At 41.7% G+C, this 27,776-nt stretch overlaps 1 protein-coding gene across 3 annotated transcripts; it reads left to right on the forward strand.

Moving 5' to 3' along the window:
• Positions 1-1,024: 1,024 nt before the first annotated feature.
• Positions 1,025-27,163, forward strand: mettl22 (methyltransferase 22, Kin17 lysine). Of its 3 annotated transcripts, none has more exons than XM_061224465.1 (11): positions 1,025-1,062; positions 4,570-4,709; positions 9,560-9,928; positions 10,833-10,873; positions 10,983-11,127; positions 18,999-19,070; positions 21,773-21,823; positions 22,506-22,586; positions 23,905-24,007; positions 25,351-25,519; positions 25,947-27,163. In XM_061224465.1, exons 2-11 carry the CDS (start codon positions 4,604-4,606, stop codon positions 25,977-25,979), a joined length of 1,170 nt encoding a protein of 389 aa, XP_061080449.1. In that variant the 5' UTR covers positions 1,025-1,062; positions 4,570-4,603; the 3' UTR covers positions 25,980-27,163. The 3 variants fall into 3 exon arrangements, with proteins under 3 accessions (XP_061080449.1, XP_061080448.1, XP_061080450.1); XM_061224464.1 differs by having other exon boundaries at positions 1,051-1,136; XM_061224466.1 differs by having other exon boundaries at positions 1,051-1,136; positions 11,028-11,127.
• Positions 27,164-27,776: the final 613 nt, after the last annotated feature.

The raw sequence follows: 27,776 nt of genomic DNA on the forward strand, positions 1-27,776 counted from the left end.
TTTTGTTGTGTAAAATGTTCCTCGGGTCACAGAGAATCAGAATAATGCGTTCATTCTAATTCTACTGCAAACACCGCGGAGCGCGCAAGTGATATACTGGGAGGTGATAGCGACCGACCTAATGGAACTGAATGCCTCCGCCCCGTGTCTCGCGCCTACGGTGCGCAATATTCTGGAAAGTGGGGGCATGCGTAAACCGTCGCAACAGCTTTTAAACAGCCGAGACCTGAAGGAAATATAAGAAAGACTTGCTTGCCAAGTCTGTTTGGTGGTCAGTGTAACGCTGTCCGGGTTAGACTACTTCAATCCAGTGTATAAGATTGACAATCAAAATGCAAAATGAAACAGAACTGATCAAAATGATGATGATGATGATGATGATGATGATGATCATGCATAATCAAAATGGTTAATGATATGAACACATAAGATCCATTCAGCTCCAAATTAATAACATTAAAATTTTTATTCTTGCGACAATTGTCTCCGGACGTTATTGTCAGAAATACGTCAGGGTGTTAACAGAAATAACGCCCTGCTGAAAAAAACATCTCAATCTAGGTTTTGAAACAGCTGGTAGCTGGTTGACCAGTTAGACCAGCTCTATACTCAATATGGTTTGACCAGATCAAGCTCTGTTTGGAAACAGCTGGTAAATGGTATTTGAATAACGACTTAAGAAGGAAACATTAGGCTATACTTGAAGTTAAACTTAAATATTTGATATAATATAATATAATCTTGATATAATCAAACAATGTGTGTGTTGTTTGCATAATAAAACTAGGATACTTTTGAAAAACTTGACAATCGTCCCAAATTAAACTGTAGTGAATGTACAAGGCACGTTGTCGCTGTTGATGTCTTGATTCATTCAATAATATGCGTTCAAAAAATTTTTTTGCATGTGACATTTTGTAATGGCTTCGGAATATTGTTTGGTGCGATACCATTGAAATATTTTATTCTGAGAAAGACACCTACAAAGTTCAGCACATGTATAGTTCAACATTTAACTGCGGAACGAATTGTGAGAGGGGCTCTCGTTTCCTTCCATGTGTGGTAGGTACGCTTTGGCTGTTGCACTGCATTCAGTCGTGTAGTGTGGCTGCGGCCAATGAGTGTGGAGTGTGGAGGTTAGTAGAATGCTTGCGGTATTTGTTAGCTAGTTTTATATATGTGGAAGCTGAACACCAGTACGTAGTCATAGTTTTCTATGCAGATTTATAACACATATAAATCTATTCCTATAGTTTTATACTGGAGAGTAACGACAGTTCGTATGCTGTATTGCTAACGTTAGATAGCTCACCAGCGTTAGCTAGTAAAGTCTGGGGGTGACAGTGTAATTCACAAACTGGGGAGCAGACGGTGAAAAAAACCCCAAAAAAAACATTGTGCAAATATGGCCCAAACTGTACAAGACCACCCAGCTGATTTTTTTCGGTTTGACTTTCGATGCTGAGATTACTTCGAGGTTCGCGTTGCTACTCCAACTGTTAGCTATATCAGAGTCGTGTGGAACTCGAGTAACTACACGCAAACCGAACTGCACTTGCATGCAACTCAATCTCGAAAAAGTATAGTTCAATTTTCTGGCAGGTGCCTTGGCTCCTACTGCGTGTTTCTACCATAGACTGTAGAAAAATACTGATTATTTTCGGAAGTCGCTACCATTTACAGCCACCCCACAAAAACTTTATTTTTAGCTTTCCTTTAATGGAATAGGACATTGCAGTTTCATTGTGGATGCGTGAGCGGCCGTAAATATTTTATTTCTGACTTGAGCACAGACTTAATTTAACACTTTCCTCAAGATGTAATTGGATCTTTTATCATTATTTTTGATACCGTGTAATCCGAAAATATTTGGACAGTGCCACTCTTTTTCTTTTTGCTCTATACTCCAGCGCATTGGGTAAAGTGAAGACTGTCAGCTTTAATTTGACACATGGGGTGATCCGTGTGGGAATTAAGTCTTTTTTTATAGATATATAGTTCCCTCATTTTACAGGACCAAAAGCATTCTGTGTGCTGTTGCATCATTAAAGCATGTACATGAAGGCTAGAGAATAGGGTGACCAGATGCAAACAGTCCAGATTCGGAACAGACGGTAAAACCGTAAAATGACAAACCCAAACCCGTGCGTATCGGGCTTCATCAGACACAGATCCAGCCTGCAGTTAGGCTATTGCACACTAGTCGGCGCACACAGTAAAATGTGCTTGAATAAGATTAGAAAATAATTTGCTTACGTGGCCAATGGCAACAATTAAATTACATTAATGGTTTTTGGCAGAAGCTCTTATCCAGAGCGACGTGCAGTTGATTAGTCCATACATTGGACAGCACTTCACCTTGCAGCAGGACAATGTTGTATATATATGTGCTGCTAAAACTGCCGAGAAACATTGCAGGCCAAAAAGTAGAATGACTTGGCCAATCAAGAACAATCAAATGACCTGAATCTAATTGAACATGCACTTCACTTGCTAAAGACACGACCGAAAAAGCCCACCCAACCCAAACAGGAACTGAAGATGACTGAAGACAATTTAGGCCTGGCAGAGCATCACCAGGAAATATGCCCAATGTCTGTGACTCAGGATGCTAAGGATTTCCAACCAAGTACTAAATATGATGACCTGCTATGATATGTATTTGTCCTATTATTTATTTTCCTCTTAAAAGGTGGATTATACTGTAGATGAAAGGAGTGTAGTTCCTTCACCTATCACTTGGTATGGTTAGATATTTTGTTTTTTTGTATTAGCTATTGTATTGTTGTACTCTGGGTATTCTAGCTGCCAACTGTGGTATGCTAGTTTGGAAGTTGATGTATTCTTCAAGGGTTCTGATTGTATCTGTATGGTTACACTAGGACTCGGAACTGTACTGTCCTCTCCGGTCCTCTTCGCATTTGTACTTGTGTTTGATCTGCACTTTGTTGTACGTCGCTCTGGATAAGAGCGTCTGCTAAACGCCTTGTAATATAATGTAATGTAATGTTAATACATTACCTGAAAATTAAAGCAGACTCTCTGCTCTTTAATCTCATGTTCAATGTTTCATTTGAAATCCAATGCGCTGGAGTACAGAGTACAAAACAGCAAAAATGATGTCACTGTCCAAATACTGCATTGTTTATTCCTTGTGTGTGTGTGGTGGGTTGCGTCAGAGAGTGTGTGGTGAATCCTCAATTAATAACTCGAGAAAGGAAAATCCTGGTTTATTTTCTATTACTCCGTTGGCTTGGCAGGTGCTCTTGGCTGCATTATTATTGAATGCATTTATTTCTGTTTAATCGTTGAAAGTCTGAGGCGGCACGGATCGTGCAGTGGGTAGCACTGCCGCCTCACAGCAAGGAGGTCCTGGGTTCGAATCCCTGTCGGCCGGGGCCTCTCTGTGCGGAGTTTGCATGTTCTCCCCATGTCTGCGTGGGTTTCCTCCGGGTACTCCGGTTTCCTCCCACAGTCCAAAGACATGCATGTTAGGCTGATTGGAGAGTCTAAATTGCCTGTAGGTATGAGTGTGTGAGTGAATGGTGCGTGTGCCCTGCGATGGACTGGCGACCTGTCCAGGGTGTATTCCTGCCTGCCTTCCCAATGTATGCTGGGATAGGCTCCAGCCCCCCTGCGACCCTGTTCAGGATAAGCGGGTTGAGATAATGGATGGATGGATGGATGGATGGATGGATGTTGAAAGTCTTCCTGGTGGTTGCTGACGCAGATTTCCTGATCAGCTCAGCACACTGCGCAATATCACATGGTCTTTCCCTTCTCTTGCTTACGGCTTCAAAATGTAAGCAGAGGTATTGTTTCTAATCACAGTGCTTGAACTGTGAATGACATGCCAATCTCAGACAGTCCTAATGTCAGGAGCTGAGTTTTTGGAACGCCATCAAATCACGAATCCAGCATGAATGAGCGGCCGCTCTGGAGCCCGAGGGCTTCATTTCTGGAGTCAATAGTTTCAGTGTGTGGGCATGGTGCAGCCACTTGTGCAGTGCATGGCGACACTGGAGAAGGGCCAGACCGGTCGAAGCTGACCGTAACGCAAATCACTACACATTACCACATTAGGTGGTATGCAGAAGAGCATCTCTGAACACACAATGCGTCAAACCTCTAAGTGGATAGGCTGCAGCAGCAGAAGACCAATACTAACCAAGTCTTAAAAAATAAGTAATAAATATCTAATAAAGTGCTCACCCCCCTCCCTCAGAGTTGCGGGCAAATTATGCCACTTCCACGAGAGCCGGCCTTTTTTTTTTTTTTTTCTCCTTCAATTGCAGGTTTTCCATACAGTATCTCATATTCAGACTTAACTTTAAACCGCCTCACTGAACCGCCTTATGAAATTAAGAATCTTGAGTAGTTTTCCATTTAATAGATTATATTATAGTTGGTGGGCAAACCCAGAAATCTAAACACACTGCTTGGTTTACATTGTAATTTTGTTGTGCTATTTCAAGTTTGGGTTTGAATACGAGAGGAAAAAAAGGAGAGTAGCTTTGGCGGGAGTATAGATCTGAGTTTAAAATTTTTAAATGTTCTTGTATTCGGCAGGTTTCCCCCCGCTACTTGACATGTGAGGCTGGACATGGACCAGGTCACCTTCCGCAGTGACACCGTGCTTTCCGACGTGCACCTGCTGTTTCCCAATGCCCGCCATCTCATGACCCGCCTCAATGCTGTGGGACAGCCAGGTATGGGCTGTGTGAGAAGCTCTCTCTTAACATGCATTTCACACATTATTTTGCTGCATTTTGCAGTGGTCTATAACAGCGCTTCTCTACATTTTTACCCACCACTTTTACAATAGAAATATCGTATCATAACAAAGAAAGAAGAATAATCTGCAAGTAAAACTGTAGCATTAAACTCAGAACTAAACTGGCCTCTTTCTCTCCAGTTCAGTTGCTCTACTACAATGTTATTTTCTCAGTGTTTTGTCTGTACTTATTCATTATTCATTTGTGGAACTTAAGTGGGATGCCTATTTGAATCAATAGGAATCTCAGCTCTCTCGGAATTTGTCACCTGGTGCTTGATACCTGCCAGTGGTCGGAAATCTGGGAAATTATGCGGTTGCCAATTAACAAAAATGCAGATCCCCCATGATGCGTAATTTGCAGGGGAAACGAAAGAGCAAATCATTTTATAAGTTCATTAACTTCGCCAAGTCGCCAAGACAAAATGGTCACATTTATTCACAGTCTGGAGCCCTGTTTACATTGATGCACTCTTACGTCATTGGTTTAGGGTGTTCTACATGCAGTCTGTAATACACAAACGTAATATGCACATACTCAGACCTACAGTAGTGTAATGTTTTTTTATGCATACTTGCAATGACAACCAGTAGTTGCACTTTGTCAGGTTGTGGAACACTTAGTAGTTCTGAGAGGGGGGAGCTGCTGCACTTGTGTTCCGGAAAGTAGAGTCGTGTTGTGTGAAAATAACGAGCACTGTGGCTGAATGAAACGGTTCTCTGTTTCTGTAATTGCTGCCTGCGTCTTCGCTGATTACCCTTTGTGGTTGCGCTGTTTAGCAGCCGACCCCTCAACTGCTCAGTTGTTGTATTGTTTGTACAGAGCAGATATGGAGAATACAAAATCCATTTAATTGGACATGCTAAGTGAGTCTGTTAGACGAATGCACACTTGGTTAGGTGTCGGCAATATGACAATTTTATGTCCTCAGCAGACAGATTTCACCAATGATATGCCGTGACACTTGGCATGTGACAAATCATCAGTTTTTGTCACCGTTTACCATCCCATTTTTTAAACGGTCATGTCTTATTTCTGAAAGAGTAGCCTACTGACAAAAATGTAATTGCATTTTCAAACTTTATTTTGGGCCATCTTAAATGCTTCCATTTAAATGAATTCTAGGTCAGATTATAGCCGAATTGCCAAATTAAAGATTGATTTTTACATTGACATGGTGCTCACAGATGTCCAGCAGTCTGTCGGCTTTGTCCTGACCTGCTGTAGGTACGAGAGCCAGCCACACTTGGCAGGACCAGGAACCGAACCCCGGTTGAGAACTTTGTTACAGGCATGGTTGTGCACTCAAAAGTCCATGGTCACGTTAATGTCCAATATTTGCGCGATATACCGTAACAAAACACCATGTCATTGTTAGATCCGGTCTATTTTAGGTAGGTAATCTGACGAAAAGCGGTGTAAATATAAACATTTTTGTACAGATACAATAGTCAATTGGTATTCAAACTACGGCATTGGCTTAAAGCTTTAGTTTTATCATTATTATTTAGTTTAAATACTGTATATTCTGATAGTGTGGTGTATCCCCCAAACATCTGAGAAAACTGTTTTATTGATGTTGTATCATTGTTTTCTATGGATGTGTTCATCGATCACCCCTCTGATTTGTGATAGATGGACGCATCCAACAAAACCAGACACTTAAACATCAGGTGTTGTTATAAAATTATTGTGTTAAGGTACTGTGTTGTCCAGTTTTAGCCTTGTAAATTCAAACAATAAATCAGTTTGAACCTTATTATTCCCGAGGGGAAATTCTGTCTCCAGAATCGGATTGCACAAAAAATGTTTGAAACGCACTTACCCTTAATCACAAGCCATCACTTGTTGATATTTTTCTGTCTGCAGAACATGTTCAGTACAATGGGGGCAAGACAGCCTTCCATGTTGCTGAATTTGCGAGGTTGGAAATTGGTTCTCCCTGTTCCAGCTGTCTTGATTTGTGATGACCTTTCATTTCTCGGCCAGGGAGGCCGAGGCTAATTAAGCCACCCTGTGTGAAATCATTCACAGCCCTGCCAGATCCTTCACAGAGCTTCCTAAAGAATATGTCTTTCACAGCATGGAAGAGGGAGAATGAAATGTAAAACACTCGTGCTTTCCACGTCCCAAAAAAAGAAACGGGGAGAAATTGGGATTGAAGAAATATAAAATCTGAAAATTTCCCCATGGAGGCATTCAGCTCCTTGCACAGATTTGATATTAGAGGACATACATTACACCAAAGCAATATTATCATTATTATATAGTCAAAATGACTTTTTTGTCATTTGTTCAGCATGATCGGTATGTCAGTATAAAGGGGGATATCCAAATATGGAATCTATGGAGAACGTGCCATTTGCTGATTTGTTGTGCCAAACGCAGAAAGGCGCCTTCCATGATGACATCACCATATGGTTGATTGGGCACCTCTGCATACAGAATATGGCCTCACCATGGAAATATTACCAGTTTCGCCATGGTAACTAGCTACAGTACGTTAGCTGCAGAGAGTATCTAAACTCTCTCTCCATGTTTGATTTTATCTCTGATCATAAATGAATTATTTTTCACTGTTTTTCAGTCATGATGCCAACTCAGAAGCACACTATACACTCTTGCATCCTTAATGATCACAATCTGCCAAAGAATGTTCAGCCATCTTCATTAACTGTAGCAATAGCTTCAGTTCTCCAATGTCTCCATGACTCGGTTAGCCGTTTTAATGATGTATGCTCATCTGCACTCTGATACCGCTCCAGTTTCAAAGGACCATAATGATTGTTAATTTGTCACCTTGGATAAATGAGGATGTTCGCCGCTTAAAAAAGAAGTGAGGACAGATGGAAAAAGTGTCATCTTAATGTTCATTATCTCTATATAAAAGATTTATTGACCTTGCTCAACCGAAAAATGAAGGATACCAGAGCTGTCTATTCAGTACAATCAATTAACTTGTAAACCCTCTGCGGTTTGAGTACACACAGTTGTGTCTTTCTGCAAAGCCGAATGATTTGACCAATTCTGTGGAAAACAAATTCCCCAGGGTTTGGCCTTAGCCCCTAAGATCAAGCCTTCCTCTAGGAATCATTCCTAGGTGTTATTTTGTTATTTTCTACCATCACATGACGTTTGAGCTCAGGTCCTGCTTTTTCCATCTTTTTTTGTTGTCTCGATTAGAGCCAGTACAGAAATCAGGATCAAATTACAAAAATCACGATCAAAGTTACAGGAGTTGAGGACATTGACCCATGTCAAGGGGGGGAAGGAATGATTTGAATCTTGAGTATACTTGTACACTTTTAAAAGGCCGTTAGCCCTTCCTCCATTAATATCAAAGTAAGCTGGAATTGTTTTTATCTAGGCAGAAATAAGCCATAGGCAATCAATAGTCATGCCTTTCTCATCTTTTTACATGAGTGTATATTAAGACCCCTGGCAATTTGTGACCAATTTTCTCTCAGTCATCTTTTGGCAATTTCTTAGTCCGACATGATTCATGACCCGTAATAACAATAAATGTTTTTTTATTGCAATCGCAGACAAGCTGTGAAAATGATGCCTTAGCGGGATGGATGTACTATTTTAGATCACATTTAATGGGGTGACTCACTTGATGTAAGTGCCATGCCTCACGCTGTCACCGGACGCTGTCAGACTGCATTGCGGTGAAGTGAACGTAATGTAACGATAGTGCTTTTTTTCTTCTTCCAGACCTTAGTGCCCATTAAATCTGCCATCCTATATTTCAAGTTTGCTACAAATCGCTTCGGTTTCTTGTTTTCTAAATTTTTCGCTTTTCCAACCTTTCCAACAAGGTTTTCCAATTTAATGGTGTTTCTGACCGAATGGGAAATAGTTTTTTCTTCAGAACAAACATGATCGAGACCAGGGCAGTTGAGCTCCAAGCTCCAAATGACATTCAATGTAATGTAGTATTTGCTCTTTTTGACAAATTCGACACCTATGGTTTTCAGAAAAAAAATTAATTACTTAATAAAAAAATCTTGAAACATGATAGTAAATTAAATAAAGGTATATTGCTTTTTCCCATATGTTTGAACAAAACATGTAGATTATGATCTGTGTTGTTCAGTAAATATAGCTTATTCTTTTTATCCAGAATAATTCTGGAGCCCACTGTAAATCTTGTAATCGTGTAACTGTCATCAAAATAAAATAAAAATAACAGTCAGTGCCATCTCTGGACTATAACTGCTTGGCATGAGATAGCAATGTATCAAAAACAGAGAAAAGAGATCAAAAACAGCACTAAAAAAGTAAAATAATATTTTTAGAAATGTGCTTCATTTGCATCCCAGATCTTATATTGGGACTGAACTGTTGAGTACATGTTCTTCGGCACCATACATTTTGGTGACCCAGAACAACACCATATAATTAAGTTACTGCACTGTACAAAGTCTTAATATTGTGATCAACGGAAGGGCTTGTCACTTGAAATCTAAACATCTTCTAATAAGAATAGTGTGCGAGATGTGCTGAGCTAGGTTTATCTGTAGATTATGTAGGTTTTTAATCAATTAGCCATCCAAACGATCAATTCGACAAGCTCTCAATAAATCCTGTGTATAAATGCAGATCCTCAACTAACAATTATGGAAGCGTTATATTTCTTATTACATTAAGCGCTAATTAAGCATTCATCGATTGTGTATGTGTACAATTGAGTAAATTGAGTATAATCATTTGTAACATGTGTTCAGGAGAACAACGAAACAAAAATGACTTGGTTTTGTTTGTTGTAACATGTTTTTCAGTCTTCATTTCCCGGTTTAACATCCTGCGAGACAGCGAGGGAGCGGGCGAGGCCGGGGACGGAGCCTCTACGGCGGACGCCGGCGATGACCCTGGCGATGACGCCGGCGCGGTGAGAGGAGGAGAAGAGGAGGCCCAGCGAGGGAGGAGGAAGGAGCGCGGGACCCAGATCAGCGCTTCCCTGGACGAGGACGGAGACCTGGACGTGATGCGGAGACCCACGAACCCCACCGCCCAGGAGCCGGGCGTGGCCACGCGCCACGCCATCTGTCCCATCGTCCTGACCCAGGGAGGAGGCGCGCCCGCGGATGCCGAGGAGGAGGAGGAGCCCGGTGAGGGAGAGGAGCTCAGAGCAGATGTGCTTATAATCGGTGAGCTCACCGTCCTTGGGTAGTTTGCGAGGCAGCCACCAGACCAGTAGACTTGTCCAAAAAAGGCAGTCTCTCATAAGAGCTGTCTGTTCCCATGGAAACGTTCTGCTACAGTATGTTCCATTTTATTTGGAACGTGGTTTTATCAAAGTGGCTGAATAACTGCATACTGAGGTTTTATTGGAATGAACTAAAGCACCGATCACAAAATTAAATTCTCATAAGGCAGCAGCTATCTTTAGCCTTGAATATCAAACTTGTACTCACATTAAACCTATGGCTTGAGTGAACACAAGCATGATTACAAGAGTTGATGACCTCTCAAATCAGCTTCCCAAAACCCCATCTCAACCCTGACCCCAAGTCATGCCCTAGAAATACATTTGCTTCCTTAATGCCTGCGGTGAAATGAAAAGAAAAGTCTTTCAAATCTGTGGTTTTACATATTACCACTGAACTAGCTCTGGCATGTTGCCTTGGTTTTAGTGCAGTTAAGTTTCATGATAGAAAAAAAATCTGTTGTGTTCTATGTCTTAGGAGGTTAGATTAATCTACATTTTGGACTTGGGACTTGAGGACCTTATTAACTCCTTGTAATGTGCAGGTGTTAATCCCCCTGAGACTTGCATACATTTTGTAAATTCAGTCTCCAGGATTGATGGGAAAATGGTATTGTGTTTACATACTTCAGTGGTGAAACTGAAGTGGTGGAGTTGTGAAAATGAGGTCCTTTATTTAATTTAGTTTCTGTATTTTACGGTCAGTGGAATAAAATGGGTGGGGGGGGGTGTGCTCGAACGTGCAACAGTTTGTGGTACACGCAGTGGCATTTTTAAGCTACTTGTTTGTGATTGTGTTTTTGGATGTACGAGATGCTTTATCCCCACAATCTTGTTCTGCACAGAACATACAATGGCTACACCCATGGAAGATGTCGGAAAACAGGTAAGCATTTAATATTTCACTACTTTCGTGTTTGCATTTTGGTGTCTACATTTCCTTGTGCCATAAAACCACGCAGACAAGATCAGCTGAAAATGCCATTTTTGTCTAGGTCTGGCGTGGTGCTATCCTATTGGCTGATTTCATTCTCTCTCAGCCAATACTATTCCAGGGAGCCACTGTGCTGGAACTTGGAGCCGGGACTGGAATTACCAGCATCGTCGCGGCAACGTTGGCTAAAAGGGTTTACTGCACAGGTACGCTACACCTTGTACACACAAGCTCAGTGGAGGAATTACAAAGAGCTTTGTAGGTGTTTCTTCCATTGTTCATTCTCATGGTTTGGCTACTTAACCAACTGTTGATACAGTGCAGTCCGTAAGTATTTGGACTGTGGTGCAAATCTGTATTTCAGCACATTGTATCTGAAATGAAACAATCAATATGAGGTGAAAGTGACTGTCACCTTTAATTCCATATTGGGTGATCCAATTAGATCCCTTTTTATACAGCCCGATTTTAGGGAACCATACATAATTGGACAGTTGGCTTCTCTGCTCTTTCTGATTAGTCAGGTGTTTTCGATCTCTTCCTTGTGCACATATAAGAAAGCTGGTCAGCCTAAGGATTTGCCCATGTCTCTGGTCCTCCTCAAAGGACTATAACAGACTCCTAAGGCAACCAAACACAGAGATAATGAATGCTCTCTTATATCTCCGCCAAGGAAGCAATTTAGCACAGCCTGTAGCCTAGTGGCCAAAGTACATAACTGGGACCTGGAAGATTGGTGGTTTAAGCCGTCGGTGTAGCCACAATAAGATCTGCACAGCTGTTGGCCCCTTTAACAAAGCCCTTACCTCCACATTGCTCGAGGGGGATTGTTCCCTGCTTAGTCTAACCAACTGTAAGTTGTTTTGGATAAAATCATCAGCTAAATAAGAAACTAAGTTTGGTGGTTCAATCCCTGGTGTAGCCACAATAAGATCTGCACAGCTAAGTCGCTTTCGTTAACAATGTATCAAGCGTCTACATGGTGAAGCCAAAATGAATGAAAATAGCATTTAACAGAAAGTCTGCACTTTAACCACATGTGAATAGTTTGATTCCTAATTAAAAATTGTGCAGCACAGAGCCAAATCAAGAAAAATTGTCTTCGTCCCAAAAATTGTAGAGCTCACTGTTCCAACATTTCACACAGCATGTATTGCTTAAGCAAAAACATTTCACAAACCTGTTTCCAATTTAGCAGATGGCATCCCTTCCAGTCCAATTTGGACTTCCCTCTGACTACCTTTTATTTTATAACACCCTGCAGCTTCTCCATCCTGGGTAACCCATCAAGCACATTGGTTTCCCACAGTTTGGGAAAATTGGCAACAGTGTGTTGATGGTGTCATAGGCTGAATTACTTTAAATTTGGCTATATATTCAGGAAAAACCATTAAGGGAGACATAATATTTGGAAAGCTGGTCGATTTACGAGGATCATTTCGTCCCCTCCTGACGGTTGTAAGAAGTCGCATCTAAATTCTGCGTGTTTACGCAGAGGGCCGAGGGTACAGAGTACAGAGTGTTCATTTGGAAATGAAAGTCTGTGTTCCTGTGGCCAAGCTCAGCGCTGTCACAGCGCCGTACCGATATTGTGCTTAATCCTCTGAATTTCTCGGGAAGTCAGCCGTCTTACGACTTCCTCAAAGTCACCCTGGGTAAGAGCTTGCCAAATGAGTGTGATGTAACGCAGCGGATGATGCATGCAGACTCCGTTTGTCCCTCGTATGTGTCGTAGGCGCCAGACAGAGCTCCGGTTTGTAATTGCCTTGTGTGTCACAGGGCTTCCGCCACTGTCATCCTTCTGCAGCTGCCCCGGCCGATTGGCATGTTTAATCGAGTCTCGGCATCGATGCCCCCCCCCCCTCCCCGTTTTATATTTTTAGTAACGTGGGACTGGATTCATTTTCCCCCGCCAGTCCTTAAACGGCCTTGATCCCGTGAATTTTTTTTCCCACAATTTGCGGTAAGACTTTAATTAAGTGAGCATATAGTGTGATTAAACCTTCACAAGTAACCAATCAGCTTACAAAGCCTTAATCAGTAAGGCAGGTAGTATGCGCACAAAGCCATGAACATAAAAAGTCACGGCAATTTGTTGATTGCATGTATTGTCATTTATGCTTATGTGGTAATGGACACTTAGGGCTTGATTCATTTAAGCTTCAATGTTGGACTAAACTGGCCGTCAGAGCAGCAATTGTAATACAATTCCCATTAGTTGTTTCAGCAACATTTATTTGACAACATCGACAAAATCTTTGAAGTGAGTGATGGTAGCTTGAAACAAGAAAATGTATTCGAAAGGAAGTTTAGGAATCATTATATTGGCATGCTGAACTGGGAAATTGAGGCCTGTGCATGAACAGATGATCGATCTTGAAATTGCAAAGATAATGACTTGCTAAGTGAGTGAAGTTCTTCCCAGCTACATCATCGGTAGTGATTCATCTGACTCTCAGGAGTCTTGGATGTAAATCCTCCTGTAAATGGCACACATTGTCATATCAACAGATTGGCTGCTTCAACCTGAGTTTTTAGTCAGGTGTTGTTTGCTTTGCGTTCAGTTAGCAGATGTTATTTTCCACAGAAACTCACAATGTCAAGGAACATTCACCCAGTGAGCACTTTATTAGGTAGACCCATCCACCAGCTTGTTAATGCAAATATTTAATCAGCCAATCATGTGGCAGCAACTAAATGCATAAAAGCATGCAGACGTGGTCAAGAGGTTCAGCTGTTTTTCAGACCAATTGTCAGAATGGGGAAGAAATGTGATCCAAGTGACTTTGTCCGTGGAATCTTTGTTCGTGCCAGACAGGGTGATTTGCGTATCAGAAACTCTGAGGTACTGATCTCCTGGGATTTTTACACACAGCAGTCTCTATAGTTTGCAGTGAATGGTGCAAAAAACAAAAAACATCTTGTGAGCAGCCTTTCTGTGGGCAGGAAGACGTTGTTAATGAGAGTCAGAGGTGAAGGGCCGGACTGGTTGAAGATGACAGGGAGGTGGCAGTAACGCAAATAACCACACATTACAACAGTGGTATGCAGAATAGCATCTCTGAACACACAATGTATGAAACCTTTAAGTGGATAGGCTTCAGCAGCAGAAGACTTAAGTCTAAAGAATAAGTCTAATGAATACCTAATAAAGTGTTCACTGAGTGTATGTGCCTCCACCTTGGCTGACAAACTGGGCTTCTGTTAGCTGCCAATTGACAACAAAAAGGCACAAATAGAATTGTTGCTGGGCAAATGAAAATCCCATTGCAAGAAGATGACAGATATAAAAAATAACATTCATGCTTCAACATGATGGATAGGCAGGAAAGGCTGCTCTCTCTTTCCTACGGTGATGCAATACCAGCCACCAATTAGTGGAAATGACAGTTTGTGCAGGACCTCCAACCTTTTTATAGAAGCTGGGATCCATTCACAGGGGCGGCACGGATGGTGCAGTGGGTAGCACTGCCGCCTCACAGCAAGGAGGTCCTGGGTTCGAATCCCCGTCAGCCGGGGCCTCTCTGTGCGGAGTTTGCATGTTCTCCCTGTGTCTGCGTGGGTTTCCTCCGGGTACTCCGGTTTCCTCCCACAGTCCAAAGACATGCAGGTTAGGCTGATTGGAGAGTCTAAATTGCCCGTAGGTATGAGTGTGTGAGTGAATGGTGTGTGTGCCCTGCGATGGACTGGCGACCTGTCCAGGGTGTATTCCTGCCTTTCGCCCAATGTATGCTGGGATAGGCTCCAGCCCCCCTGCGACCCTAATCAGGATAAGCGGGTTCAGATAATGGATGGATGGATGGATGGGATCCATTCACACACTCTGCTCAGTAATGGATATTCATGCCAAGTTCATTTATTTCCAACCCGCAAACTAACACATCGCTGATGAAACATAAGTTGCTGCCTTAGTCCTACCTCCTGATTTTCCCCGCGCCCCTTTCTGATATCCCTATCCCTCTTGTCTAACCCCCCAAAAATAAAAAAATAAAAAATTAAGTAAAACAAAATTGCACTTATGATGACTATATGTTTAGAACAACACTTTGTGTATTTTACTAGTTATGGAGGTGATGCTTTAACTTGTGGAAGAACCTATGCACTTGTAAGTCGCTTTGGATTAAAAGCATCTGCCAAATGACTAAAATGTAAGTGTACTGTAAATGCTGTGTGACTTGCCCGTCTCCAGATTGAAAAAAAACCCCCACCCCCCATGTGCGAGTGGGTGTTGAATCCGGTGATGGTGGAATCACCATGCAAATGTTTGCCAGAAATCTGGGTCGGAAAGTGCAGGTAAGATATTTGGAGGACCAGTGAAAAGGTTGTGGGTGAAGCAGCTAGTATCCCAACTAACCTGTGGCTGGCATTGCGCTTGCTTTTCCTGACTACCAGCTGGCAGAAAGACGGAGACGATGCGCAAACAGTGAGCTCCATAATGTTTGGGACAATGACATCTTTTCTTGATTTAGCTCTGTCCTCCACACTTTTAGATTTGTAATCAAACAATTCTCATGGGTTAAAGTGCAGATTCTCTGCTTTTATTTGAGGGTATTTATACGCTTTGGTTTCAGCATGTAGAAGTGACGGCACATTCTATGCATACCCCCCTCACATTTCAGGGCACCACAATGTTTGGGACATATTAGTGTTGCTTAAATGGAAGTAGTCATGTTTGGTATCTCCAACTCCTGCTTGTTTTGGGGTAGTTGCCTTAAGTTTTCTCTTTTGCAAATTAAAAGCATGTTGAATTGAATTCAGATCGGGTGAATGGCTTAGTCAAGAGTTTTACGTTTTTGGCTTTTAACAACTCCATTGTTGCTTTAGCAGTATGTTTGGGATAATTTCTGCATTTGGTTGAACTTGAGCTGATCTTGTAAGATGCTTCTGTACACTCCAAAATTAATTCTGCTTGCTTCCTTATTTCATCAGTGAGGACAAGTGAGCTCGTACATGTGGCGGCCATACATGCCCAAACTATAATACCCCCACCATCATGTTTCAGTTATGAGGGGTGTGCTTTGGATCTTAGGCAGTTTCTGTTGGATAGAAGTGAACCTCATCTGTCCACAAGACCTTTTTTCAGAACTCTGCAGGCTCTTTTAGGTACTTCTTGGCAAAATGTAACCTGGCCATCCTGTTTTTGCTGCCAACAAGCAGTCTGCAGCTTGCATTGTAGCCTTTAGTTCTTTTTCTGAAGTCTTCACTGACACCTCCAGCGTCCACAGCCTCCCGAAGAGTGTTTCTGATCTGTCGGACAGGTGTTCAGGGCTTTTCTTCATTTCGGTGTGAATTCTTTGGCCGTCAATTGAGCTCTTACTTCGCCCTATGCAATTACTGAACTCACCAGTGCACTCTTTCTACTTAATGATGTTTAAAACAGTTGATTTTCATACGCCTGTTTGGCCTATGTCTCTGACTGTTTCTTTTTTTGTTGTATTTCTCAGCCTCATAATGGCTTCCATCACTTCATGTTGACAAACTCCAATAACAGACTCCAAAGGCAATAAAAAGCTTAGAATCAAGACTGGATACTCACAGCTCTCTTAAGCCTGCACAAAGGATGCCATTTTCAACACTAATAACAAAGCCATTCACTCCAGACATTATAGTGCCCTGAAATGGGAGCTTCAGGTGACCAGCTGTAACCACCCCACTAGCTCTGCCGATATCCACGATATACCACAGATTCATGTTCCGTAACGCTTCAATAAGTCATCTGCTCTAAAAAAGAAATGGGTTGTTTGAATCTTATTTGTTGTGGTGTGTTTTTATTTATTTATATTCTTTCAGTAGCTTTTGTTTACTTTGTCCACTTTGTCTCTTAAATTAATCATACTGGCAGGTATTTAAGTTGACTTGAGGAATGAAATCGTTAAGACCTGGAATGATTGACAGAACCATTAATTAGCCTCAATTGTGACTGTTCAGTATTTCTCAAGGCTGATAGTAACAGATTGTTATTGAGACTTGCGTCACCTGTATTTTTTCATAAAATACCTCCCAAGTGCACGTTTTTTTCCACAACTAATTTAGAGCAGATTAATTGTGGAGATAATAAATATTAGATGTTACTTAATGGCTTGGTGAAACCAAAATAACATGAAAGTTGCTGTTAGTATTAAAAGGTGCGTGTGTCTGTGTGTCAGGTTTTAGAATTTTGTAATAAAAAAACTTTAGTGAGTACAGTGGGAAGAGTGACGTTAGGGCCAAAGCCATCTGTTCGATGAGTCATAGGGCACTCTGTTGACTGACAGCTGACTAACTGGTTCTGGGGACACCTTCAAGTATCTGTCTTAAACTGAGGGTTTTGTGATAGTTTCAGTACAGAACAATATATAATTGCACAGTGATGTGGATCAGAGATTTCATGTCTGCAAAGCCTGCTGTACCAGGGACGCAAACTACAGTGGTGGAAATTCTAGCATTACATTACGTTATATTACATTACAAGGCATTTAGCAGACGCTCTTATCCAGAGCGACTGACAGTGAAGTGCAGATTGAACACAGGAACAAGTCTGAAGAGGACTCTAGAGGACAGTACGGTTCCAAGTCCTAGCGTGACCATACAGATGCAGTTGGAACCCTTGAAGAATACATCAACTTACGAACTAGCATACCACGGTTAGCAGCTAGAATACCCTGAGTACAACAATACAATAGCTAATACAAAACAACAATATCTATATATAAGTGCCATTATAGCCTAAGGCATATACAAGCTAATCATGGTGGTGAGGTAGGGAGGGAAAGGTGCAGTACAATACAATACAACAATATCTATGTGTATAACTATATAAGCCATTATAGTCTATGGTGTATATATAAGGCTAATCATGGTGGTGAGGTAGGGAGAGAAAGGTGCAGCCTGAAGAGATGAGTTGCAACTCTCCTTAACTTTTAATAATAAGCACGGTGTCACTTGCTCTCTTTCTGATTATATAAAATACAGTCCCATGTGATTTCTGATTTTCAGTTATGGTAAATTCCATTCTTAATTCTTTAAATCCTTTTTTCAAGTTCTCTGTCAGTGCCTTCTCATCGCTGAAGCTCTGCTCAGTTCTGCTGTCGGTTTGGGAGAGTTCAGGCTATTGCCCTGCTTCCCTCCGGTCAGACGATGCTTCCGGTCATTTTGCGGTCCACTGGCCGGGTCTTGCATGGGAGGTCCACACTTCCTGCACGGCTGGCTCAAACTGACCGTAGGTGCGTGATCAACCAGGGTTATCTCCGGCGTGAAATGAGCACGGTCCTGTGGACCGTAGCCTCCCTTCCCCCGGGCCACAGGTGGTAATTACGTAGTCGGGGCAGTTGTTGAGGGAAGGTTTTGAAGGTGAGATTGTGCTGCTGAGCAGTCGTGTTGTGTAATGAATGCTGCAGGGTTGCAATCGTGGGTAATTATGAGAAGGGCTCCCCATCGCTGAGGGTCCTCAAAATCACCACTCAACCTGAGGACATCCACCAGCATCACGTTTGTTTGCCACCTATCCAACGTTCACTGCAGGCTGTCGTACAGTGACAATGTAACACACACTTGTAATATGAATGTGTAACCAATTACAAAATTCATAACGGTGCAAAGAAGATTTATTTCCTCTGAAGGTTAACTATAAACTATGAATTGAACTGACATTGGCTCAGGATGTAAAAGCAGTGGTCTGGCAGTTGGAGGGTTGCTGGTTTGATCCCGCCCTGGGTGTGTCGAAGTGTCCCTGAGGAAAACCTAACCCCCAAAAGAAATGTGCATTTATATGAGTTGTTTTGACTTTTGTGAAGTTGACTTCACAACAATACGCTCATTTGCTCATGTTCACCATCAGCAAGACCCACCTGTTATTGGTAATGCTCATGAGAATGGACATTTAAAATTGGATAGAGATGATTTTTAGTACTTAAAACCACACAAATCACACATCATCTTATGGATATCAGGACCTAAAATAAACACTGGAAGGGTGTACAATATGTGATATTAAAGTTAGTGGTTGTGTATCACAAGCTGTAACAGGTGTGTCTATCACCTGAATTATTACTACAAATTAGTTTTTTCTTATTTTCCTTTCTCTTCTATTGTGTTTCAGATGTGGGGCAGGATCTCCTGAGCATGTGTCAGCGCAATGTGACATTAAACAGACATCTGCTGGATCCTGCAGGTAAGAGTGAATCAGGCTGTTATTACACGCCATGCTACCCATAGATTACAGCCTTACACAAGCCCTGGTCACAAGCACTGTATGTAGCTTGACTGTCACTCTTTGCTATGCGAACGCTCCTCGTCAGGTTTATTTCTTAACTGTAAAGCACCATTTCTGCGGCTTTTTGACGTACCATATGTTTTCGATTGACCCAGGCAGTTTTTATATGAGTCAAAGGATATTTTATGTAGTAATATTTTTTGATGACTTTCTGACTTTTCAGTGACTTGTACCAAGGCTTTTGGGTTTGTGGTTTAAACCAGAGAAAATGTTTCAAGTAAATGCTATGCAAAAAGAGAAGACACAATCTGAACTCTCCGGTGTATTGAAAGATTACATGTTTCATCACATTAAAACTGCCAGACAATTAGCACTACTCCGGATGACTGACATGCTCAGGGGAATGTGCCACAGAGAACGTTCCTCGTCCCAGTCTGCTCCGAGCACAGGGGACCAATAACAACTCAACTAATTAGACAGGTCTCACACATCCCAATTATCCACTTCCTTTGTCCAGATTTCTCAGAACTCGCCACCAGTGTTGCATTACATTCGGTTCTTTTACCAAATATAATGCAACAATTTTACACACAGTGAATATTGTGGGTTTTATGGGTGGTGAACCATCTTTTTAGATCTATCTGACTCATAAAGGTCATAGAGGTCTGTTCCCTGAGAATCGATGCCTAACTGCCTGGTAAGAACATGTCGATACATGTCTGCCTGCCTAGAACATATTTCTATAATTGGAATAGATTTTTTTATTTTCCTGGAGAAAATGCCAGACAGACTGGCATATATGTGAATATATACCCAAAAGCTATACCCCAACCTAGTATGGTGACAGTGGCTAATACTAAAATTATTTGAGGTGGAATGGGGCTATAATCTCCTGTGCGAGTGAAGCCTTCCCTGTCAGAGTGGCCGGTAGGTCCTGATTAGAACAAGAAGTTTCAGTTAAGTGTTTCAGTATCTTTGGATTGTCGGAGTGATGTTACTGAAAAGTGCTCATAAAAGGTCTGTAATGCACTTTTCTATCAGAATACTAATGAAGGCTTTAATTTCTGTCAGGACAGAAAAGATTTTAAGAAACATAATTTTTTATATTACATATGCATTCCACATGCATTTTCGCTGTTGGTGGTTGGAATTGGAAGCGACTGAATCAGTCTTTGGTCCTGTAGTGTGTCTTCAGTGGGGTCAGAGGAGCAGCATGTTTTAGTATTACCTGTATGTACATGTAGGTGAGGGATGCTGCAGTAGAAAACAAGCTGTACACTTTCAGTATCAATATATTTGACTCCTCATACCAAAGTCCCATTCTTTCTGTTTCCATTTCTTTATCCATCTCTCCATAAGGCTTTATTGAACTCCACCGGAGTAGATGGTAAGAATGCAAGGACCATTTGTTGACTTAAAACTACCTTGCTAAGAGCACCCATTTAACACAGACTCATGTTACATTGAACATTTTCTATCTCTGACCCGTTAATATAATGAAAGGCTGTTTGTTCTGCATTTCATTTCTTATTTATTAGTGTGATCTTACAGAGCTAAAATTATCTGCCTTTATTGTGGGGCCAGAGCAAAATATGATTGATTTTTTAACCAATCAGTCAAGTGAAAGTGAGATGTAATTTCTAGTTTTAATCAATGGAATGTTTGTGTTGAGAATTCTCACTTTTATATTTTCTCCTTGATCAAGTCGGTGTATTATTTTTCAAATATACGGTCGAACACTGCAGGTGACATTTTTGCAGAACAGTTTATTGGGCTATTTCACCAGTTTTTACTTCACTTGCTGTGTCATATTAAAGACTTCATTATATAAACTGCCTGTATCCAAATTGCAAACCGAAATGACTGCCTTTCAGCGTGCGAGTAATCAAATGTCCATTGCCCACTAGTGGATGATATTGGAAATGGCCATGGGAGGAAATATGTGCACCTCATTAGTTTAGTGTGAGCTTGTAAGGGAGGGCCTTTTCATCTGCAGCACTCACAGTTATGAGCCCCATATGTGAAGGCCCAATGCACCTTCCTTCCCTCAGCGATGACTGAGGCAGCTGCTGCCACCCAGTCTGCAAAGAGCAGGTCTGCCCGCAGCCAACTACAGCTCATATGTATACACACGTTTTTCTCTTTTCAGAGATAGGGCATCCAAGAGTAAAGTGACTATCTTTGACGATACCACACTGGCTTTTACTGTATTATTGTAATAGAGGGATCGGGCTTCATGGGGCGGCCTGTAGCGTAGTGGTTAAGGTAAAATGACTGGGACACACAAGGTCGGTGGTTCTAATCCCGGTGTAGCCACAATAAGATCCGCACAGCTGTTGGGCCCTTGAGCAAGGCCCTTAACCCTGCATTGCTCCAGGGGGGATTGTCTCCTGCTTAGTCTAATCAACTATATGTCGCTCTGGATAAGAGTGTCTGCCAAATGCAAATAATGTAATGTAATGGGCTTTAAGGCTTCCAAGCCTGATTGTGAGGATAGACTAAGTGACGTCAACATGAACCCGGGAGAGTAATGACCCACAGTGCCGTCTTGTTTTTCTCCTGGTTGCTTGCTGCTTGTGTTTTGATTATTTTGTCTGTTTATTAACTGAAGAAAGTTTTCTGCTATATCCCTGATCCAGCCTCTTTTCTCACTTTCTCAGATAAAGTACGAATCCGTGAACTTGACTGGCTTGGAGACGAGTTCAGCACAGGTGGGGGTGAATGTTCATCTCCGAAACACGTACACAGCTGGTAATTAAATGCTGCTCTTATTATCATTTCCAAATGGGGACAGAGAGCAGCTCAGCTTTGCTAATTGAAATGCAGACAAGGTTAGATTTCGGGTTGTGATGAAGATTCAAATGTACGGTGATATCTGGTTTTTCTTCTTTTTTGTTTTTCCATTTCCTTTTAATTATGCAAATTTCTTAACCAGGGAAATGTTACATGACATTCATGCAGCAGATGAATTACTAAAGCATTAAAAATTTTATAAGAAACACCTTTGTTCTGTTGTGTCACTGCCTTTGGTTCAAATACATTTGTGACGTGTTTTTGAACATGGTGAGCATGCAGAAGGAACTCAGAATTAGGCGATCAAGAGACACGGGGTTCAGATTGAATCTGCAAAATTGAATTTCACCCTACATCATTGGCATGAATCAAGTAAACGTTCGGGATGATTTTTCTTTTTGGGCATATTCCACGGACTTCATGCCATCCAGTGGATTGATTCACATTTCTTTATGGAAGTGGTTTTGGTTAATGTCACATTGAAAGGCACACAGAGCTATACCCCACTTCATTACACATTTGTACATTTTACTTTGTCTCTCTTGTGTAAAATAAATGATTTATGCCTATAAGAACATGATTTGCATGCTTTCCCTTTAGAGACTGGGACAGAGTTCAGTTGGACAGAGGAAGAAGTGGCGGACCTGCATGACAATGCCACCTTGCTGCTGGCTGCTGATGGTAGGTACACTGAGGGGGAGAGGCTACACAGTGAAAGTATTAGCCTATAACCCAGAACAATTCATTATTTGATCTCGTTTTGAACCTGGTAAAAAATTCTGATGGCCTGTGTTTTCAGATAGAAAAACGCAATTCGAACATATTATTAATTAGTAGGAATTTTGGAACTAATTAATGTTTCCTAGATAACATTCCAAAACACACCTGTTTTACACACATGGGTGTGGGTTTGGCTGTCTCAGTGTGGAAAATCTCCTCCCTACCAATATAGACGATATAGCCGAATCTATTTTGTGGCCCATATTTCTATTGTTATATCAATTATATCCTTATATCGCCCACCCCACACTACCAGCAAAACACCGTTGAAGAGAGATAGCTTTAAGATAGCTTTAAGGTAACATCATTAGTCAGTTACACGCTCCTGAATAGCTAATGTTAGATTACCAATGGTAGCATGGTTTATCCACTGATTAGTGGCCTACATACTAGTTGTGGCGCTAGCCAGCTTGCTACATTGGGTTAAAAAAAAAAAAACGTTTTTAATTTCATGATGTGTTTTCACATTGCCAATTTAAAATCCATCTCGGCTAATATTTGAAGCTGCATTGTGTGATTTAAGGAGGGAAAAAAAATACTCAATTATTTGGAAATAGGAAAATACCTTATATCATCACAAAGCCCGGACACATAAGCACACCGTTTATTCCATTCCTAAAACAGCACAATCACACAATGCCGTTCCAGTTTCTATGTCTTCTCTGTAATGTCAAACTCTCATATTTAAAAGGCAGATTCAATAATGTATTTATGAAAGTGTTTGTGCCAGAAACTTGTAAAAACGTTATAACCTTTTGCATGCCTTACCCGGGAATGTTGCTGCTTTCGTTCACACAACATCTTGCTGGGTCCTGCCCCTGCAAATGAGGTCTTGCACAGAAAATGGACTCCTGCCCCTGTTCACACATGAAATTGCCTGAGCATTTCAGGGTCATGATGCATGTGTTAAACAATCTATATTATTCATGGGCAAATAGATTTTCCATCAAAAATGGTCTCATCTTTATTTGGAAGATGTAGTACCATGTAGTACCTATGGCTGTGTGAACATTCTGCAGGGACGTGTGGATGATATGCTGATGCAGTGAGGTTTAAATGAAGAAATAAGATTGGGGGAAGTCACCTTGATGTAGGTCTTTATTGTGTATTGTGTGCAATTTGTACTTTAAATGTACTGTTGCCATATATACACACGCTTAATAAACGGCATTGTACTCTCTGAAAGCTCTGTTTTTCCTCCCATATCACTGTCAAACAGTGTGCTATGATGATGAGCTCACCAATGCCTTCTTCAGAACGATATACCGGCTCACCAGTCACTTCCGTCACCCCAGCACCATTTACCTGTCCATTGAGAAAAGGTAGGAAGAGAACAGAGTTTCTCTCATCTGTTATTCAAAACCAATCTGTGCCTTTTAAGCTTTTGGAGGGTATAAATCCTCTTTAGAGTCAGGTGGAATGCCATTGCTTTTCTATCTAAAGAAGTTGCAAATGCCAAAAATAAGGAGGAAGGCGACACTTTGTGCATACACTGTTTTTTTTTTTTTGTTTTTTTGGTCAATCCAGTTAAGGGCAAAGTAAAATCCTCTCTGTATTGATGAGGGCCAGGAGGTGGGTTTATGCAAATCCACCCAAGGACATGATACGGTTCTCTCTGATTGGCTGAGGATGGCTGCAGTGCTGTCATTACAGGCCTTCTCCACACTCAATCAGAAGTGAAGTCCTGCCCCCATAGGCCAGTGCCACTGTCACTGTGGAACACACACACACACACACACATACACACACAGCCCCACAAAGACAGTACCATGCTCATTGTAACGTATCAACACACATCTCTGGTGTTCTCTGATCAGGTGCTCTACGTAATTAATTAATTAATACAGCATTCTCACAGCTGTCTAACCCAGCTCTATCACTGGACCACTTGAGGCCTGTACTTATCAACCACAAGTGGGTCAATCTCTTACAGCTCCTTTTTTTCAGTTATTTGCTTAGCAGCACATCTTCTACAGCTTATATTATTTATATGCACCCATTTTACACCGCACAACACATTTACCTAAGCACTACAGGTTAAACACCTTGCCTGGCACTGTGCCACCAGAGAATGAACACTGTATTTAGGCTCTGGAGGAATAGCCCCAGTTCCATAACTGTTACACTACACTGCTATCCATTCTTCTGCAGTACTCAGTGTATCCTGTAATTATCCTAATATCCTACAGAGTTTAAACTGCCCTTCATCCTCCCTATCCCTGCCCCCACCACCCTTCCCCCCTGCCCCCACCACCCTTCCACCCTTCCCCCTGCCTCTACCACCCTTCCCCCCCACCTCCACCACCCTTCCCCCCTGCCCCCACCACCCTTCCCCCCTGCCCCCACCACCCTTCCCCCCTGCCTCCACCACCCTTCCCCCCTGCCTCCACCACCCTTCCCCCTGCCCCCACCACCCTTCCCCCCTGCCCCCACCACCCTTCCCCCCCACCTCCACCACCCTTACCCTCACCTCCATCACCCTTACCACCCTTACCCTCACCTCCACCACCACCCTTACCACCCTTACCCCCACCTCCACCACCCTTACCACCCTTACCCCCACCTCCACCACCCTTACCACCCTTACCCCCCCCTTTACCACCCTTACCCCCACCTCAACCACCACCCTTACCACCCTTCCCCCCACCTCCACCACCCTTCCCAGGCTGAATTTCACTCTGCGGCACATGGACGTGTCCTGCGAGGCCTACGACCACTTCTGCCGCTGCCTGGACGACCTGGGGGACATGGCCGATGGCAGAACCAGGTTCACGGTGGAGCGGGTCGCCCCTCAGTTCCCGCAGTTCTTCTACTATGAGCGCATAGAGCAGCTGGTGAGTAACGCTGAATAACTGTCACAGGAACGCAAAAGCGCATTACTAATCAAAGGAAGCTAAGCACGATAGTGGTTTTTACCCTGATCATTTATTGCACTACTTTATCGTAAACTTTTTATAAATTTTTTGTACAATGTTCTTGTAGTTATTGCTCTGTGTCTATACTGTAGAATAGCATGTGTAAATCATGTGGGGTAGCCTGCCCCTTGGGGGCAATATACAAGGTAGTAATTTGTTTTATATCGACTCAATTCAGTTAACAAATTATTTTGCTTCATGTAATTTGATGCAAGTTCCACAGGTGGTTCTGGTGATTTTGATTTGAAGAAAGGTGCATGCTGAGTAATGTCAGAGGACCCAATATCACCAAGGTCATATAAAGTAACAATCTAAAAAAAAAAAAAATTTTAATCTTGATTCTCAGGAGCTGTGGAAGGTAACGGCATCTCCCCTTTAAGGCCATACGTTTTGGATGGCTGCAATCAGGTGCTTGTATGACCCGGTGGACTCTTGGGAGAAGGAAAGTTCTGGAACCTTTCAACACCAGTGAATACCAACTCTAAACCACCAGTGTAGAAAAGTTAATGCTTTATGAGTTGTGTGTGATTTTTGTGTGTGGGATTCATTTTTAAATAATTTCTTATTTTTTAAATGCATTACAAAAGTATTCATGTCATAATTTTAGACTTAAAAAGATTAAACAGGTAATTTTGGACTCGTAACGTTCAAAAGAAGAATTGCGGCAACAAACACTCTCAAACCACAACAGTGTTTATCCCTCCTCATTCTCTGTTGAAACGCCATTAGCTGTGGCAATTAGAACCAATTTTCCACCGATGAGCTTGAATTATCGTACAGCTGTACAATGTTTTGGTACAGAGTGTCGGTGCATCAACGGTATATTTTGAAACCCGAATTTAAGGACTATAAACATAGGCGGAGGGTGAGTCAACATGTCAGTGAGCATTTTTCAATGATAGGGAGGGAATTACAATGGTCTTGTAAAAATCTTACCTATTGTACCTTTAAAAAGGGTGCATCGATCTAAATGTTTACAGTCACTACATTCATCAGAGACGATCGTTCTTCAGTTGAGATGAGGCTGTCGTTTTAGATGAAGATTACAGCCGGTGCGCTGCCTTCATTGTTGTCCTGTGTGCCGTTTCCATCCTGCAGCCCTGTAGCAATGTTCTAGCAGAAGGTAATCACCAGCATATAGCACCATTTTGCTGTAGAAGTAACTGAATCAGTATTGAATCCTTAGCCTCATAAAATCTCAAACAGGAGAATGGATTTTTTATGAATACAATCGCAGAATGTCCTCACACCCCTCCTCAGCACTTTAATGCGATTAACGGTTTTTCTTTTGTTTTCAGAAGGTTTGTTTTGTTTGGTTTGTTTTCATAATAGATTCTGAAACCAAATAATACAAGGGACAAGTTATATAGTTTTTAGCAGGCAACTTATGTTTTTATCTCCTGCAAAATAATGTGAATTTGTCGAACAGAATGTGGCTATTTTAGCTGTATCTGTATGTTTTTCAAAACAAATATAGGAATTACAACAAGGTTTGGTACAATAGATGGTGAATGTAAACTTATTTAAAATATTTTAATTTACATTGCTAAACTGTATATTAATAAAGGGTTAATACAAAAACTTTGATTATGCAGCTGTCACAAATGTGTTCTTTAGCAGATTACTAGTAAAATGCGTGCGTGCATACACACACGCACACGCACACGCACACGCACACGCACACACACACACACACACACACACACACACACACACACTTATGCCTACATTAATTTACAGATCTCATCTCAACTTAAGTTTAAGATGGACCAGAACTTCTGTTTTTCAGATCCCCATTACTTTGTATGCAGTTGTATTGCTATTTTTGTTGCTATTAGGGGGCTGTGCTGTAGATGAGGTCATATAACACAGAAAATTATGTATTTCAGGTTATCAAAGGGATAGTTTAAACGAGGCAATAATAACAGTGTTTCGCTGTAACCTGAACCGAAAGGATGGCTTAGATCAGGGGTGTCTAATCTTAGATAGATAGATAGATAGATAGATAGACCATTACATTTATATAGCGCTTTTCTAGACTTTCAAAGCGCATACAGCATGAAGAGTGTCATGGCATATTTAATGACCACAGTGACCTGGGTTTCACATTTCATCCAGAAGATGGCATCCTACAGCACAGTGTGCCCATCACTGTACTGGGGCATTAGGGATAATT

Source organism: Conger conger, chromosome 16 (assembly GCF_963514075.1).
Source record: "Conger conger chromosome 16, fConCon1.1, whole genome shotgun sequence".
Lineage (NCBI taxonomy): Eukaryota > Metazoa > Chordata > Actinopteri > Anguilliformes > Congridae > Conger > Conger conger.